The sequence below is a fragment of the Mobula birostris genome, chromosome 11 (genome assembly GCF_030028105.1).
Source record: "Mobula birostris isolate sMobBir1 chromosome 11, sMobBir1.hap1, whole genome shotgun sequence".
NCBI lineage: Eukaryota > Metazoa > Chordata > Chondrichthyes > Myliobatiformes > Myliobatidae > Mobula > Mobula birostris.
The window spans coordinates 38,815,389-38,836,003 of record NC_092380.1 but is presented as its reverse complement, the minus strand read 5'-3'; the positions used below and the strand labels follow the sequence as shown (position 1 = coordinate 38,836,003).

Here is a 20,615-nt window from a genome sequence, read left to right as displayed (position 1 = left end):
CTTTTACCAAAATGCATTATCATACATTTCCCAACACTGTATTCCATCTGCCACTTTTTTGCCCATTCTTCCAATTTGTCTGAGTCCTTCTGCAACCACATTGCTTCCTCAACACTACCTGCCCTTCCACCTATATTTGTATCATCTGTAAACTTTGCTACAAAGCCATCAATTCCATTATCCAAATCATTGACAAGCTACGTGAAAAGTAACGGTCCCAATACCGACCCCTGAGGAACACCACTAGTCACTGGCAGCCAACTAGAAAATGCTCCCTTTATTCCCACTTGCTACCTCCTGCCTGTCAGCCATTGCTCAATCCATGCCAGTATCTTTCCTATAGCACCATAGGATTTTATCTTGTTAAGCAGTCTCATGTGTATTGCCTTATCAAACGCCTTCTGAAAATCGAAGTAAATGACGTCCACTGCCTATCATTTGTCTACCCTGCTTGTTACTTCCTCGATCTCTTAACGTATTTGTTAGGCAAGATTTCCCTTTACAGAAACCATGCTGATTTTGACTTACTTTATCATTAGTCTCCAAGTACCTCGAAACCTCATCCTTAATACTTTCCCAATCACTGAGGTTACGCTAACTGGCCTGTAATTTCCTTTCTTTTGCTTTCTTCCCTTCTTAAACAGTGGAGTGACATTTGCAATCTTCCAGTCCTCCAGGACCATGCCGGAATCAAGTGATTCCTGAAAGATCATGACTAATGCATTTGTTATCTCTTCTGCAACCTCTCTCAGGACTCTGGGATGTAGTCCATCTGGTCCAGGTGACTTATCCACCTCAGGATTTTTCAGTTTGCCTAGCACTTTTTCCTTTGTAAAAGCATGGGCACTCACTCCTGCTCCCTGACACTCACGGACCTCTGGCATACTGCTAGTGTCTTCTACAGTGAAGACTGATGCAAAGTACTTATTAAGTTCATCCACCATTTCTTTGTCCCCTGCTACTACCCCACCAGCATCATTTTCCAGTGGTCCAATATTAACTCTCACCTCCATTTTATTCTTTATAGAACTAAAAATACTTTTAGTATCCTGCTTTATATGAGGGTTAGTTTGCCCTCATATTTCATCTTTTCCCTTTTAATGGCTTTTTAATTACTTTTGTTGGATTTTATAAAGTTTCCAATTACGCAAATTCCCACTCACTTTTACTACTTTATAGGCCCTTTCCTTGGGTTTTATGCAGCCCTTAACTTCCCTTGTCAGCCACAGTTGCCTACCCCTGCTATTTGAGAACAACTTCTTCTGTGGGATGTATTTATTCTGCACTTTGTGAACTATTCCCAGAAACATCAGCCACCTCTGCTCTGCTGTCACTCCATTGCAATCTGCCTGGGTAAGATGCTCTCTCATGCCTCTGTAATCCCATTGTGATACTGATACATGTGATTTGTGCTTCTCCCTCTCAAACTGCAGTATGAATTGAATCATATTATGATCCCTACATCCTAAGGGTTCCTTTACCTTAAACTCCCTAATAAAATCTGAATTATTACATAAAGCCCAATCTATGATAGCCTATCCCCAAGTAGGCTCAAGCACAAGCTGCTCTAAAAAGCCAACTCATACGCATTCAAAAAATTCCCTCTCTTGTGATCTGATGCCAGCCTGGTTTTCCCAATTCCCGTTCATATTGAAGTCCCCCATTACAATTGTGTCATTGCCTTTATTATGTGCCCTTTCTAGTCCCTTTGCAATCTCAACCCCACATCTTGGCTACTATTTGGAGGCCTATATATGATTCCCATAATGTTTTTTTTTTTGCCTCTTGCAGTTTCCTAACTCCATCAAAAAGATTCAACACTCTCTGACCCTATGTCACCACTTTCTAAAGATGTAATTCTATCTCTTACTAACAGAGCCACACCACTGCCTATGCCTTCCTCCCAGCCCTTTCAATACAAATATATCCTTTGATATTAAGCTCCCAACTATGGCCTTCTTTCAGCCACGCCTCAGTGATGCCCACAACATCACACTGACCAATCTCTAATTGCCCCATGAGTCTGTCCACCTTATTCTAGAAACTATGTGAATTTCAATACAGCACCTTCAGTTGTGCTTCTTCACTCTTTTGAATTTTCCTCTGTGGTACAGTTTAACTCTTTGCACTGTCTACATTTGTACCCAGTCATTGGCTTGTCTTTCCTTTCATTCATATTACACCCATCATCTACTTGTAAACCTGCTGGCTCATCCTCAGCTGTATCATCCTGGTTCCCATCCCCCTGCTATATATCACTCCCAATAGCTCTAGTAGATCTGCCTGCAAGAATATTGGCTCCCCCTCTGATTCAAGTGCAATCCGTCCCTTTTGTACAAGTCACAATTATACAGAAATGTGAATCCATGCCCCTGCTCCAATACTTCAGCCAGGGATTTATCTGCCACCTCATTCTATTCTTATTCTCATTGTTGTGTGGCTCAGGTAGCAATTCCAAGATTACTACCCTTGAGATCCTACTTCTCAGCTTCCTTCCTAACTCCATGCATTCTGGTTACAGGACCTCCTCCTGTTTTCTACCTATGTCATTTGTACCAATATGTACCATAACTTCTGGCAGCTCACCCTCCCTTTTCAGGATATTGTGTACACATTCAGAAACAGCCACTCTGGCACCTGGGAGGCAAACTACCATTGGTGTTTCTTTTTTGCGTCCATAGAATTGGCTATCTGCCCCCTAACTATAGAGTCCCCTGTTACTGCTTCCATTCTCTTCAGTTCCCTATCCCTCTGAGCCACAGGGCCAGACTCAGTGCCAGAGACACGGCCGCTTCCCCCAGATAGGTCATCCCTTCCCAACAGTACTCAAACAGGAATTGGTGGAGTCAGATACAATTATTACATTCAAGTAGTATTAGCCTTAATTAGGCAAAGCACGAAAAGATGCATAAACAGTGTGAGCAAATGGTGTAATTGTTGAGGGGGAAGGCCACAGGGGTGCTCTCCACAATCTGACATTCTCTCTTCCTTCTCCTGACAGTCACCCATTTATCTGTTTCCTGTAGCCTTGGGGTGACTACCTCCCTGTAACTCCTGTCTATCACCTCCTCACTTTCCCTAACAAGCTGATGGTCATCGAGCTGCATCTCCAGTTCCCCAGCACACTCTCTAAGGATGCACCTGGTATAGATGTGGCCACTGGGGAGGCTGGAAGTCTCCTGGAAATCCCGCATCTGGCACTCAGAACAGACTGGTCCTGCAGGCCTACCCTTTATTCTTTCAGTAGGTAAATAAGAAATAAATTGATCTACATACCTCACCTCCGCCTGTTCTCACTGAAGCCTGTTGAGCCAAAGCCTTACCACTCTGACTCAGACCACTCCGAAGATGACTGCTCCCACAATGGTAGGCAGTACCTCTCTTTTATGGAGACTGGATTTTTCAAGCACTGCTCTGGATCTGTGTGGGAATGCTTCTACTGCATCTGTACCACTGTCAAGCTTGTCTTGTAATAACCTACATTTCCTTTAAGATAACAAACTGCTGCATGAGTAGCATAACACTACTAGTACCAAGTACTGGTGAATTATACTTTTTTTTAACTGCACACTGAATTTGCAGGACTATTGTGGAGTTGGTCATACCAATGGTACCTTCAGTGTAATCACTGAAAATGTCCCCTGTGGAACAACTGGAACAACATGCTCTAAATCAATCAAGCTGTTTTTCCAGGTACTGACTTTCAATTTCTCATCAAGAATTTATTTCAAACTCATTCTGATTACACTTACCTATAATGCTCAATTTCTTAATTCAGAATTTTGAACTGAAGTTAGCCGAAGGGAAACATGAAGTAATACAGCGGAATGAAAACAAAGTGCTCCCTTTCACTGTCCGCACAGTGGGTCTTTATCTTACAGTGGAAACTACTAACGGATTGATTATAATATGGGACAAAAAAACAAGCATTTTTATTAAGCTGAGCCCTTCATACCAGGTATGAATAAAATCATCTATGACCAGGGTTTACTTCTAACTATTCACTGCTAGCAGACGAACATGGTCATTTTTCTTTATGATTCCAGGGGAATATCTGTGGATTATGTGGTAACTTTGATGGAAATGCAAACAATGACTTGATGACAAGAAGCCAGTCAGTAGTCACAAATATCACGGAGTTTGGAAACTCCTGGAAGATGGCAGCCACCTGCCCTGACGCTGTGCCTGAATACGACCCTTGCATTCAGAATCCACACCGTAAAGCCTGGGCAGAGAAGCAGTGTGGAATAATTATGAGCGATGTCTTTAAAAATTGTTCCAGAATGGTTGTGCATTTTATCACCTTTTCAATTGTTTTCAATTGCTCTCTTTCCTTTTAGTTAGCATCAGACTTAGTAATGTTCTTCATCAACAGGTTGACCCAAATCCATTTTATGAAGCTTGTGTGCATGATTCTTGCTCTTGTGACAGTGGTGGAGACTGTGAGTGCTTTTGCACAGCTGTAGCTGCCTATGCAAATGCTTGCAATGATTCTGGGATATGTGTTGACTGGAGGACCCCTGAAATCTGTCGTAAGTTTAATACGATATTAATGTCCATACCGTATAACCCTGAATGAGATTTGCAATAAGGTTACCAGAATCAGTGTCAGAAATAATGTTATCAGTTCTAACATTGCACAAAACATTTACTGGATACATAGATTCATAAAGGGTTCCATGGAAATTATGTATGTTGTGCTTTTACAGGTCTTGTATGATGATACTATTGTCTACTATAGGCCCTCTCCAGGTTATGACAGGGTTCTTTTCCTGTGAAATGTTTACAAGTCAGAAATGTGGCTGCCGTAGGTGCCTGCAGCCTCATAGCAGCTAGCCAATCTGTAAAGTTGTTTATCTGTATGAGCTGGATGTAAGTTAGGTGTTTATAAACTGCACAGTACATAGCAGCTAGCCAATCTGTAAAGTTGATCTCCCAAAAGCTTGTTTACCTGTATGGGCTGGATGTAAGTTAGGTGTTTACAAGCTGCAGAGTACATAGCCTGAAAGCTATGAGCCTTTGTGGTCCTACATTAAATAACACCATTGGAAGCATAACACTTCTGGCCTGATGCAGAACTGATTGATGTTTGGTGCCAGGAAGCTCTATTCCCAGCAGTAATGGTAATGGAAAGAATGAGACAAAGCAGACAGAAAATGGAAGGAACTTAAATGTGTTCATTCAGTGTGAATGGATACTCAGGTTCCCAGAATCACAGGTCCTAACAGTGCTGGAACATAAATAATCTGCAGTGTGACAAAGAATTAATTATGTTTGTATTACCTTAAGTAATACTTAACCTGCAGATTTTGATACTGAGTGGGAACTAATTTTATCATAAATAATGCTTGAAGAAAAGATGAAAGTGTAGTAAACTAATGGAATATCATAGAGCCATAGTATCAGAGCACTACAGTAGAGAAACAGGACCTTCAGTCGAGCTAGTCCATACCAAATTATCATTCTGTCTCGTCCCATCGATCTGCACCTGGATGCCCTCCATACCCCTCCCATCCATGTACTTATTCAAACTTTTCTTAAGTGTTGAAATTGAACCCGAGCTCATTCCACAGACTCACCACCCTCTGAGTGAAGAAGTACCATCTTTTGTTCCCCTCAAATATTTCACCTTTCACCCTTAACCCATGATCTCTAGTTTCAGCCTTGTCCAACCTCAGTGAAAAAACCTTGCCTGCATTTACCCTATCTATACCTCTCATAATTTTGTATACCTCTGTCAAATCATCCCTTGTTTTCCTACTCTACAGGGAATACCCTAACCTACACAATCTTTCCCTCAAGTCCTGGCAACATCCTTATACATTTTTCCTGTACTCTTGCAGTTTTATTGATATTCTGCCTATAGGCATGTGACCAAATCTGCTCAATACTCTAAATTCGGCCACACCAATGCCTTATACAACTTCAACATAGCTCCCCACCTCCTGTACTCAATACAAGAGAAAATTTGCAGATGCTGAAAATTGAAGCAGCACATACAAGATGCTGGAGGAGCACAGCAGGCGAGGCAGCATCTATGGAAAAGAGTACAGTTGACATAACACTTTTCCTTAGCCTGGCGTGCTGAGTTCCTCTAGTATTTTGTGTGTGTTGTCCTGTACTCATTACTTTGATTTATGAAATATCAGTGATAGAAAGGTAGTGAAAGATGCAGTGGTCATATAAAACAGAAAAAATATAAAGTATTGAACATCACAGGAGACAATAGATTAGGCAGCAATAAAAAAGAACCACTAATGGATAAAAGGGACTGAAGATACTGGTGACAGAAATAGCAGCCTGATGACTCAACAAAACTATGTAATGTCTTATGGAATTTAACGCTGTGGAGTATGAATGCCTATTTTCTGCCGTTTCAGCTATGTACTGTAGTTTCTACAACCCTTCCCCTGAGTTGTGTCAGTGGCATTACCATCCTTGTGGAGTCCCCTGCTTCAGAACTTGCCTGAATCCTCATGGTCTCTGCAATGTCACGCTCCAGCTGGAAGGTAAAAATACTTCTGGTTATTAAACAAATCCTCAGAACTGTTATCACTATTTATCAATGTAAACATGATCTTATTTATTGCCTATAATGCAAGCAGGGTTTGTGAAATGTTCCATCAATTCAAGTCCCTATTTGAACCATTTTTGCATGTGAAAAATAACATCAACAGAAGAAGAGCAGAAGAACGAGAAATTCATATTTTAAACTTGCAAATGCTATGATTGTGAGATGATTGAGATTGCCAGAAGGGTAGTTCCTAGCCAGGAGAATAAATTTAGAAAGCTCACTTTGAATCTGAACTGGCTTTGAATGATGTTTTTAAATGCATGCCACTAAGAATCCTTTACGTTCTTTGGTGCCTCTGCCTTATATGCTTCCCATAGTTGGCTATGAGACCCAGCTCCTAATGTTGACCCCATTTGCCACCTTGACCCCATTTGCCATCCTGCGTTGTCCCACATTCCCTTTATAGCCCTGATATGAATGTGCTAATTTTTTTCTCAGGTTGCTACCCTAAGTGTCCCGACGATGCGCCCATTTTCAACGAACATATTGAGCAGTGTGTTGCTGAATGTGGCTGTTATGTAAATGGAAAATATTATGAAATTAATGAAACTGTGGAAACCAGCAATAACTGTGAAGAGTGGTATGTATAGTTAGTTATAGAAACATAAAAAACCTACAGCACAATACAGGTCCTTCAGCCAACAAAGTTGTGCCGAACATGTCCCTACCTTAGAAATTACTAGACTTCCCCATAGCCCTCTATTTTTCTGAGCTCCATGTACCTATCCAAAAGTCTCTTCAAGACCCTGTCATATTTGCCTCCACCACCGCTGCCAGCAGCCCATTCCACACACTCACCACTCTCTGAGTAAAAAACTTACCCCTGACATCACCTCTGTACTTACTCCCCAGCACCTTAAACCTGTGTCCTCTTGTGGCAACCATTTCACCTCTGGGAAAAAGCCTCTGACTATCCACACGATCAATGCATCTCATCATCTTATACACCTCTATCAGGTCATCTCTCATTCTCCGTCGCTCCAAGGAGAAAAGGCTGAGTTCACTCAACCTGCTTTCATAAGGCATGCTCCCCAATCCAGGCAACATCCTTGTAAATCTCCTCTGCCCCCTTTCTATGGCTTCCATATCCTTCCTGTAGTGAGGCGACCAGAGCTGAGCACAATACTCCAAGTGGGGTCTGACCAGGGTCCTATATAGCTGCAACATTACCCCTGGGCTCCTGAATTCAATTCCATGATTAATGAAGGCCAATGCACCGTATGCCTTCTTAACCACAGTGTCAACCTGCACAGCTGCTTTGAGCGTTCTATGGCCTCGGACTCCAAGATCCCTCTGATCCTCCACATTGCCAAGAGTCTTACCATTAATACTATATTCTGCCATCATATTTGACCTACCAAAAAGAATCATTTCACACTTATCTGGGTTGAACTCCATCTGCCACTTCTCAGCCTAGTTTTGCATCCTATCAATTTCCCCTGTAATCTCTGACAGCCCTCCACACTACCCACAACACCTCCAACCTTTGTGTCATCAGCAAATTTACTAACCCATCCCTCCACTTCCTCATTCAGGTCATTTATAAAAATCATGAAGAGTAAGGGTCCCAGAACAGATCTCTGAGGCACACCACTGGTCACCCAACCTCCATGCAGAATATGACCCGTCTACAACCATTCTTTGCCTTCTGTGGGCAAGCCAGTTCTGGATCCACAAAGCAATGTCCCCCTGGATCCCATGCCTCCTTACTTTCTCAATGAGACTTGCATGAGGTACCTTATCAAAGGCCTTGCTGAAATCCATCTACACTACATCTACTGCTCTTCCTTCATCAATGTGTTTAGTCACATCCTCAAAAAATTCAATCAGGCTCTTAAGGCGCAATCTGCCCTTGACAAAGCCATGCTGACTATTACTACTCATATTATATCTCTCCAAATATTCATAAATCCTGCCTCTCAGGATCTTCTCCATCAACTTACCAACCACTGAAGTAAGACTCACTGGTCTATAATTTCCTGGGCTATCTCTACTCCCTTTCTTGAATAAAGGAACAAATTCTGCAAACCTCCAATCCTCTGGAACCTCTCCCGTCCCCATTGAAGATTCAAAGATCATCGCCAGAGGCTCAACAATCTCCTCCCTCACCTCCCACAGTAGCCTAGGGTACATCTCATCCGGTCCCTGCAACTTATTCAACTTGATGCTTTCCAAAAGATCCAGCACATCCTCTTTCTTAATATCTACATGCTCAAGCTTTTCAGTCTGCTTTTTTAAAAGAAGCTATGGAGTTACGATAAAATAAAGTGGAATTCCTATAGAATTAGTGTCACTGAAAGGGTCAACATGAACTTGGAGAGACAAAGAGCCTGTTTTAGTGATGTGCAACTTGATGATACAATGTGATGTCAGGACATCTTCGCTAGACTCACTAATGTCTTATACAAACTTCAACATGACATCCCAGTTCCTGAATTCAATGTACCAAAATTCTCTTTATGACCCTATCTACCAGTTACATCATTTTCAATGAACTATGGACCTGTATTCCCAGATCCCTCTGTTTTATCACACTCCTCTGTGTCCTACCATTCACTAATTAAGTCCTATCCTAGTTTGTCCTCCCCAAAATGCAACACCTCATAGTTGTATATATTAAATTCAATCTGACATTTTTCAGCTCTTTTTGCCAGCTGATCCAGATCCCAGTGCATGCTTTGATAGCCTTCCTCACTGTTCACTATGGCCCCCAGTCTTGGTGAAACCTGTAAATTTACTGATCCAATTTACCACTTTTTTATCCGGATCATCATAAATGATTAACAACCAGCACCAATCCCTGTGCCACACCACTAGTCACAGGCCTTCAATCAGAGAGGCAATCATCTACTGCCACTCTCTGGCTTCTCCCACATAGCCAATGTTTAATCCAATTCACTACTTCATACTGAATGCCATGCAACTGGTCTTACTTTCCTAGCCTCTCATGTGGGACCTTGTCAAATGCCTTGCTAAAGTCCATATAGACACCATCCACTGCTTTTCCTTCATCAGCTTTCCAGGTAACCACCTCAGAAACTCTATATGATTGGTTAGACATGATCACAAAACCATGTTGACTATCCCTATTCAGGCCCTATCCTAGTATTTATATATCTGGTACCTTAAATAACTCCTAATAATTTACCTACTACTGATGTTAGGTTCACTGGCCTATAATTTCCCAACTTATTCTTAGAGACTTTCTTGAACAACTGAATAACATTAGCTACCTTCAGTCACCTGGCACCTCACAGACAGAGACATGCAAACTCTGTACTATCAAAATTTCACTTCGAAAGCCTCCCACTTACCAAGCATCCCTTTGCCAGAAAACAACTTGTCCCAATCCACAATTGCCAGATCCTCTCTAATACCTTCAAAACTGGCCTTTCTACAATTTATAATCTCAACCTAAACACACTTCAGCGAGCTGCCCAGTCTTGTTCCCTAATAGGGGATCTAGTATCACATTCACTCCATCAGGACCCCTATAGACTGATTAAGGAAACTTTCTTGAACACAATTGACAAACTCTATTCCATTCAGTCCTTTTACAGTGTGTGAGTCCCAGGTCAATATGTGGAAAGTTAAAATCATGTACCATCGCAACCTTATTTTTCTATAAAGTGCACAAAATGGCCTTAGTATTTGCAACCAAGACAGCACTAAGAAATCATGAAGGTAGGTTTTTAGTTATGGAATATTTTGGGTTTTCCAAAGGTTTGATAATGTGTCATATGATTGAAAGTGCAACTTATATTTACTGTTATCATGTTAAACTCCTGTAAGAACAGTTGACAAGTTTTTTTTTTCAGCCGGTGCACAAAGGACGGCATTAACTGCATGAACGATAGCAGTGGCAAGTATTCATTTTGCCTTTCCTGTGAAGTAAATTATTTCAGAATAAAATGATGAATTCAAATACTTAAATCATCTTGTAACTTTTCTTCACAGCATGTGTCTGTATATACAATGGCACAGTTTATCATCCAAATGAGATCATCTACAATATAACTGATGGCCTCGGAGACTGCTTTGTGGTATATTGTGCAGATAATGGAACAATTATTGGAAAAGTTGTACCATGTCCCACCACAACCACAACTCCATTGACAGTTTCATCATCTTCAATCACAGCCAGTACAGGTACATAATTTTTCCCTTATAACTAAACAGTTCAATAAAGTTAAAATTAGAATTAAGAAAGCACAGAAATGATTAACAAATTAAGAGATTGGATGTAGAATCGGAGAGCATCCACAAGTGATGATTTTGTAGGAGGCCTCCTGCAGTCCATCAATGAAGAGTTTTTATTGAAGCAATCTTAAAAGCAGTTTGAAAGCAGGACTGGACTGCTAATGGAGATGATCTCACCCAAACCTTCTCGACAGATCCTTGCAGCTGCCATTGCAATCCAATGTCACATCCATCCCAGAGCTCAACAGCAGAAAGGTTGCTTTACTCTAAGAATCCACCTCCTGAATGTGCCATAAGCTAAACCAGGTGCCAGATCAAAATTTCACCCATTTCAATGGGGAGAACTGGCACTAAGGGAGAGATTGCTTCAGGGAACTTGTTACTTGCCCATTTTATTTATTTATTTATTTATTTATTTAGTGAGACAGTGCAGTGTAGGCCCTTCTGGCCATTCCAGCCATGCTGTCCCAGCAACACCCAACAAAACTGATTAACCCTAACCTAATCACAGGGCAATTTACCAATTAACCTACCTGGTACATCTTTAGACTGGGGGATGAAATCAGTGGAGCCGGAGAAAATCAATGCATTCCGCAGGGAGGACATACTCCTTACAGAACTGTGATGGGATTGGACTCCCAACTCAGAATGCCCAAATCTGTAATAGTGTCTCGCTAAACGCTACACCACTGTGGTACCTAATTCATAAATGTACTTCAGTACTTTAGTCAAATTGTACTTTGTAAATTTATATTTTGCTTTTTAATCACATGAATACGGTATGTTTAACTGTCGCATCAGAGATAGCATTTAGTTTTAATATATATTAGACTTAGAGAGAGGCTGAACTGGCTGCCGGAGCAGAGGGACTGCAGTGTGAGGAGGACACTTTTTGTTTCAGAATTTCCATGGTCAGCAACCAGTTTGCAGCCAGTTGCTATTGTAGGTTACTGTAGCAAGGAGACGGACAGCCAGAAAGATCTCACAAGTCACTTGTGGCTCACCAACTATGCAATCAGAATAAGATATGAGCAAAATCTAACACAGTAATATTTTTCTTAAATGTTTCAGGGGGTCTTTTATAGTTTTTTGAAATTACTACGCATTTTTAAGATCAGTATATTGATTTATTTTCTCCAGCAATTTTGACATCAACTTCGACCGTTTCCACAACCAGCAAAGCACTGACCTGTAAGTAAGCCGAAGTATCAGAAATATAAAGACACTAATTTATTTCAGTCTGCCTTTTCTGCAAAGAGGGCAAATTCTGTCCACTGAAAGCTATCAAATGTGAACGCACTGAATTCTCATGACTCATAAAGGATAAGGGCTTCCCTGTGTTTACTTACAGATATAGAAACTGCTGCTGCTGGTGGCAATGACCCTCCTGCACAGATAGAACCTTTGATGTATGCTTCAGTTTCTTGAAAGAAGCTGAAATTTGTACGTAGTCTGTATGGTCTCTGGATGCACACATAGATCACGTAGAACATAGAAAAATGCAGCACCACATGAGGCTGACAGTGCCAGTACAGGAACACATTCGTGGGTACAATTATGCACAAATCCACTGAAAGGAAGAGAATAGATAAAAAGCTCATGAGGTAATATAAACCCACGTTTAGCAACTCTAGACTGCATTTTAGAGAACGTTTCTTACATAACGTTACAGAGGGTGGTGAACCAGCCATTTCCCTAATCTCATTGTCTTATGGTCTAAAAACCAAGATATCAAATCACTTCTAAAAAAGGCACAATTTGTTGGTGAATGGAGGTTTGCGGTGAGAGAAAGACAGAGAAATATGGCACATAAGCACTGACCATCAACAATCTATTCCAACTAATCCAATCTTAATGCAATTTTATTCTCACTGCAACCCATCAAGGACATCCTTAATTCAACACATCACATACAAAATGACCAATTAAGCTGCACACACGCACACAGTTGGGATGAGGGAAGAGACCAGAAAACCCGGGGAAACATCATACACGAGGAGAACATGTAATGTCCACATGGAAAGCACCTGACATTAGGAATGAATCTGGGTCACTGGAGCTGTGGGGCAGAGGCTCAACCTGTTGCATGGCTGCCTACCCTTTCACAGCCGACTGAAAGCAAAATTTATCACCATTTCATTGTAAAAATTCTGCATTTATATGGTTAGCCGATGTAAATTAGACAACAAATTGAAAATGATCAATAAAATTTCAAGGGCAACACAAAGGTACATCATTTGAAAGAAAATATCCTTTCACTCCCCACAGCTACTTGTGTGATAGTGGAAGAATGCGAATGGAGCAACTGGATAAGTGTGAGCTTTCCCACACATGCACATGGGCAAGGTGATTTTGAAACCTATGATAAAATCAGGGAGCATGGCCATCCCATATGTGAAGCTCCGAGCAGGATAGAGTGCAGAGCTATACATGCACCAGAAGTGGACATTGAGGAGTTGGAACAGAAAGTGCAATGCAATGTATCGTTCGGGCTCATCTGCAGAAATGAAGATCAAGGATTCATCAAAAAGTGCTATGATTATGAAATACAGGTACAATGTTGTCAATACATCTGTCAATCTCCAACAACAGCATCTGTATCAATGACAACAATACCAGCAACACCAGCTACTAGTACCACAACATTGCACACGTCCACTCCATCAGAGGGCACACCAACAGGACATTCAACTGCACACTCCACCACATCTACTCCAACAACAACAACAGAACAAACCAGCACACCATCTCCTGTTATCACAACTGAATCAACAACTGCACACATCCCAACAACTACAACAACTACATCTACACCCACAGCCACACCCACACCCATGATATCCACAACTCCAGTCACTGATACAGTAACAACATTGAGCCCCACAACTGCAATGACGACAATCTGTACTACAGAACCAACAGAATCTACTGAAACTTCAGCCACAACAACGTCTGCCACAGTTACTCACACATCAGTGATCTCCACAAGCACACCATCTGAAACACTAACAACTGTTTCAACAGCCACTGTGCCAACTGAGACTCTGAGCACAATAGTTGACACATCCACTCCATCAGAAAGTACAACTAGAGAATCTTCTACTCCACAATTTACCAGCTCCACAAGCACAACAAAACCAACAGAGGTACCATCAACCACAACGCCCACTGCCATCAACACTAAATCAACAACTACCCATATCATTGCCTCCACAACTAGTACAACAGGTACGTCTACACCCACATCCAAACGTAGTACACCAACATCTACCAGCTCACCAACACCAGCAGGTTCCACACCTGAACTGAGTACAACATGTACAACTGAAGTTTCAGAAACAGCAAAAATTTCAACCACCACAAAGTCTGCAACAGTTACACCCACACCTGGAGAGCCCACAAGCACACCATCCCAAACAGTAACTACAGTCTCCACCACCTCAGCAACACCAGCTACTAGTACCACAACATTGCACACGTCCACTCCATCAGAGGGCACACCAACAGTAAATATAACTGCACACTCCACCACATCCACAAGCACATCCACTCCAACAACAACAACAGAACAAACCAGCACACCATCTCCTGTTATCACAACTGAATCAACAACTGCACACACCCCAACAACTACAACAACTACATCTACACCCACAGCCACACCCATGATATCCACAACTCCAGTCACTGGCATAAGTGCACTATCCAGCCCCACAACTGCAATGACGACAACCTGTACTACAGAACGAACAGAACCTACTGAAACTTCAGCCACAACAACGTCTACCACAGTTCCTCACACATCAGTGATCTCCACAAGCACACCGTTTGAAACATTAACAATTGTTTCAACAGCCACTGTGCCAACTAAGACTCCGAGCACAATAGTTGACACATCCACTCCATCAGAAAGTACAACTGGAGAATCTTCTACTCCACAATTTAGCAGCTCCACAAGCACAACAAAAGCAATAGAGGGACCAACAACCACAACACCCACTGCCATCAACACTCAATCAACAACTACACATATCATTGTCTCCACAACTAGTACAACAGGTACATCTACACCCACATCCAAACTTAGTACACCAACATCTACAAGCTCACCAACACCAACAGGTACCACACCTGAACTGAGTACAACATGCACAACTGAAGTTTCAGAAACAACAAAAATTTCAACCACCACAAGGTCTACAACAGTTACACCCACACCTGGAGAGCCCACAAGCACACCATCCCAAACAGTAACTACAGTCTCCACCACCTCAGCAACACCAGCTACTAGTACCACAACATTGCACACGTCCACTCCATCAGAGGGCACACCAACAGTAAATATAACTGCACACTCCACCACATCCACAAGCACATCCACTCCAACAACAACAACAGAACAAACCAGCACACCATCTCCTGTTATCACAACTGAATCAACAACTGCACACACCCCAACAACTACAACAACTACATCTACACCCACAGCCACACCCACACCCATGATATCCACAACTCCAGTCACTGATACAGTAACAACATTGAGCCCCACAACTGCAATGACGACAACCTGTACTACAGAACTAACAGAATCTACTGAAACTTCAGCCACAACAACGTCTGCCACAGTTACTCACACATCAGTGATCTCCACAAGCACACCATCTGAAACACAAACAACTGTTTCAACAGCCACTGTGCCAACTGAGACTCTGAGCACAATAGTTGACACATCCACTCCATCAGAAAGTACAACTAGAGAATCTTCTACTCCACAATTTACCAGCTCCACAAGCACAACAAAACCAACAGAGGTACCATCAACCACAACGCCCACTGCCATCAACACTAAATCAACAACTACACATATCATTGCCTCCACAACTAGTACAACAGGTACGTCTACACCCACATCCAAACGTAGTACACCAACATCTACCAGCTCACCAACACCAGCAGGTTCCACACCTGAACTGAGTACAACATGTACAACTGAAGTTTCAGAAACAGCAAAAATTTCAACCACCACAAAGTCTGCAACAGTTACACCCACAGCTGGAGAGCCCACAAGCACACCATCCCAAACAGTAACTACAGTCTCCACCACCTCAGCAACACCAGCTACTAGTACCACAACATTGCACACGTCCACTCCATCAGAGGGCACACCAACAGTAAATAGAACTGCACACTCCACCACATCCACAAGCACATCCACTCCAACAACAACAACAGAACAAACCAGCACACCATCTCCTGTTATCACAACTGAATCAACAACTGCACACACCCCAACAACTACAACAACTACATCTACACCCACAGCCACACCCATGATATCCACAACTCCAGTCACTGGCATAAGTGCACTATCCAGCCCCACAACTGCAATGACGACAACCTGTACTACAGAACGAACAGAACCTACTGAAACTTCAGCCACAACAACGTCTGCCACAGTTACTCACACATCAGTGATCTCCACAAGCACACCATCTGAAACACTAACAACTGTTTCAACAGCCACTGTGCCAACTGAGACTCTGAGCACAATAGTTGACACATCCACTCCATCAGAAAGTACAACTGGAGAATCTTCTACTCCACAATTTAGCAGCTCCACAAGCACAACAAAAGCAATAGAGGGACCAACAACCACAACACCCACTGCCATCAACACTAAATCAACAACTACACATATCATTGTCTCCACAACTAGTAGAACAGGTACATCTACACCCACATCCAAATTTAGTACACCAATGTCTACAAGCTCACCAACACCAACAGGTACCACACCTGAACTGAGTACAACATGCACAACTGAAGTTTCAGAAACAACAAAAATTTCAACCACCACAAGGTCTACAACAGTTACACCCACACCTGGAGAGCCCACAAGCACACCATCCCAAACAGTAACTACAGTCTCCACCACCTCAGCAACACCAGCTACTAGTACCACAACATTGCACACGTCCACTCCATCAGAGGGCACACCAACAGTAAATAGAACTGCACACTCCACCACATCCACAAGCACATCCACTCCAACAACAACAACAGAACAAACCAGCACACCATCTCCTGTTATCACAACTGAATCAACAACTGCACACACCCCAACAACTACAACAACTACATCTACACCCACAGCCACACCCACACCCATGATATCCACAACTCCAGTCACTGATACAGTAACAACATTGAGCCCCACAACTGCAATGACGACAACCTGTACTACAGAACCAACAGAATCTACTGAAACTTCAGCCACAACAACGTCTGCCACAGTTACTCACACATCAGTGATCTCCACAAGCACACCATCTGAAACACTAACAACTGGTTCAACAGCCACTGTGCCAACTGAGACTCTGAGCACAATAGTTGACACATCCACTCCATCAGAAAGTACAACTAGAGAATCTTCTACTCCACAATTTACCAGCTCCACAAGCACAACAAAACCAACAGAGGTACCATCAACCACAACGCCCACTGCCATCAACACTAAATCAACAACTACACATATCATTGCCTCCACAACTAGTACAACAGGTACGTCTACACCCACATCCAAACGTAGTACACCAACATCTACCAGCTCACCAACACCAGCAGGTTCCACACCTGAACTGAGTACAACATGTACAACTGTAGTTTCAGAAACAGCAAAAATTTCAACCACCACAAAGACTGCAACAGTTACACCCACACCTGGAGAGCCCACAAGCACACCATCCCAAACAGTAACTACAGTCTCCACCACCTCAGCAACACCAGCTACTAGTACCACAACATTGCACACGTCCACTCCATCAGAGGGCACACCAACAGTAAATAGAACTGCACACTCCACCACATCTACAAGCACATCCACTCCAACAACAACAATAGGACAAACCAGCACACCATCTCCTGTTATCACAACTGAATCAACAACTGCACACATCCCAACAACTACAACAACTACATCTACACCCACAGCCACACCCATGATATCCACAACTCCAGTCACTGGCATAAGTGCACTATCCAGCCCCACAACTGAAATGACGACAATCTGTACTACAGAACGAACAGAACCTACTGAAACTTCAGCCACAACAACGTCTACCACAGTTCCTCACACATCAGTGATCTCCACAAGCACACCGTTTGAAACATTAACAATTGTTTCAATAGCCACTGTGCCAACTAAGACTCCGAGCGCAATAGTTGACGCATCCACTCCATCAGAAAGTACAACTGGAGAATCTTCTACACAATTTAGCAGCTCCACAAGCACAACAAAAGCAATAGAGGGACCAACAACCACAACACCCACTGCCATCAACACTCAATCAACAACTACACATATCATTGTCTCCACAACTAGTAGAACAGGTACATCTACACCCACATCCAAACTTAGTACACCAACGTCTACAAGCTCACCAACACCAACAGGTACCACACCTGAACTGAGTACAACATGCACAACTGAAGTTTCAGAAACAACAAAAATTTCAACCACCACAAGGTCTACAACAGTTACACCCACACCTGGAGAGCCCACAAGCACACCATCCCAAACAGTAACTACAGTCTCCACCACCTCAGCAACACCAGCTACTAGTACCACAACATTGCACACGTCCACTCCATCAGAGGGCACACCAACAGTAAATACAACTGCACACTCCACCACATCCACAAGCACATCCACTCCAACAACAACAACAGAACAAACCAGCACACCATCTCCTGTTATCACAACTGAATCAACAACTGCACACACCCCAACAACTACAACAACTACATCTACACCCACAGCCACACCCACACCCATGATATCCACAACTCCAGTCACTGATACAGTAACAACATTGAGCCCCACAACTGCAATGACGACAATCTGTACTACAGAACTAACAGAATCTACTGAAACTTCAGCCACAACAACGTCTGCCACAGTTACTCACACATCAGTGATCTCCACAAGCACACCATCTGAAACACTAACAACTGGTTCAACAGCCACTGTGCCAACTGAGACTCTGAGCACAATAGTTGACACATCCACTATTTCAGAAAGTACAACTAGAGAATCTTCTACTCCACAATTTACCAGCTCCACAAGCACAACAAAACCAACAGAGGTACCATCAACCACAACGCCCACTGCCATCAACACTAAATCAACAACTACCCATATCATTGCCTCCACAACTAGTACAACAGGTACGTCTACACCCACATCCAAACGTAGTACACCAACATCTACCAGCTCACCAACACCAGCAGGTTCCACACCTGAACTGAGTACAACATGTACAACTGAAGTTTCAGAAACAACAAAAATTTCAACCACCACAAAGTCTGCAACAGTTACACCCACACCTGGAGAGCCCACAAGCACACCATCCCAAACAGTAACTACAGTCTCCACCACCTCAGCAACACCAGCTACTAGTACCACAACATTGCACACGTCCACTCCATCAGAGGGCACACCAACAGTAAATATAACTGCACACTCCACCACATCCACAAGCACATCCACTCCAACAACAACAACAGAACAAACCAGCACACCATCTCCTGTTATCACAACTGAATCAACAACTGCACACACCCCAACAACTACAACAACTACATCTACACCCACAGCCACACCCATGATATCCACAACTCCAGTCACTGGCATAAGTACACTATCCAGCCCCACAACTGAAATGACGACAATCTGTACTACAGAACGAACAGAACCTACTGAAACTTCAGCCACAACAACGTCTGCCACAGTTACTCACACATCAGTGATCTCCACAAGCACACCATCTGAAACACTAACAACTGTTTCAACAGCCACTGTGCCAACTGAGACTCTGAGCACAATAGTTGACACATCCACTCCATCAGAAAGTACAACTGGAGAATCTTCTACTCCACAATTTAGCAGCTCCACAAGCACAACAAAAGCAATAGAGGGACCAACAACCACAACGCCCACTGCCATCAACACTAAATCAACAACTACACATATCATTGCCTCCACAACTAGTACAACAGGTACATCTACACCCACATCCAAACTTAGTACACCAACGTCTACAAGCTCACCAACACCAACAGGTACCACACCTGAACTGAGTACAACATGCACAACTGAAGTTTCAGAAACAACAAAAATTTCAACCACAACAAGGTCTACAACAGTTACACCCACACCTGGAGAGCCCACAAGCACACCATCCCAAACAGTAACTACAGTCTCCACCACCTCCGCAACAGCAGCTACTAGTACCACAACATTGCACACGTCCACTCCATCAGAGGGCACACCAACAGTAAATAGAACTGCACACTCCACCACGTCCACAAGCACATCCACTCCAACAACAACAACAGAACAAACCAGCACACCATCTCCTGTTATCACAACTGAATCAACAACTGCACACATCCCAACAACTACAACAACTACATCTACACCCACAGCCACACCCATGATATCCACAACTCCAGTCACTGGCATAAGTGCACTATCCAGCCCCACAACTGCAATGACGACAACCTGTACTACAGAACGAACAGAACCTACTGAAACTTCAGCCACAACAACGTCTGCCACAGTTACTCACACATCAGTGATCTCCACAAGCACACCATCTGAAACACTAACAACTGTTTCAACAGCCACTGTGCCAACTGAGACTCTGAGCACAATAGTTGACACATCCACTCCATCAGAAAGTACAACTGGAGAATCTTCTACTCCACAATTTAGCAGCTCCACAAGCACAACAAAAGCAATAGAGGGACCAACAACCACAACGCCCACTGCCATCAA

At 42.8% G+C, this 20,615-nt stretch overlaps 1 protein-coding gene across 1 annotated transcript in view; it reads left to right on the top strand.

Moving 5' to 3' along the window:
* Positions 1-15,065, top strand: part of muc2.1 (mucin 2.1) — a 104,945-nt gene extending 89,880 nt beyond the window's left edge. Inside the window, exons 20-29 of the mRNA XM_072271360.1 lie at positions 3,583-3,693; positions 3,779-3,958; positions 4,047-4,286; positions 4,376-4,532; positions 6,381-6,509; positions 7,013-7,154; positions 10,393-10,436; positions 10,532-10,723; positions 13,043-13,371; positions 14,970-15,065. Of these exons, the coding sequence (XP_072127461.1) occupies positions 3,583-3,693; positions 3,779-3,958; positions 4,047-4,286; positions 4,376-4,532; positions 6,381-6,509; positions 7,013-7,154; positions 10,393-10,436; positions 10,532-10,723; positions 13,043-13,371; positions 14,970-15,065 (1,620 nt within the window). The remainder of the gene's footprint in view (positions 1-3,582; positions 3,694-3,778; positions 3,959-4,046; positions 4,287-4,375; positions 4,533-6,380; positions 6,510-7,012; positions 7,155-10,392; positions 10,437-10,531; positions 10,724-13,042; positions 13,372-14,969) is intronic.
* Positions 15,066-20,615: the final 5,550 nt, after the last annotated feature.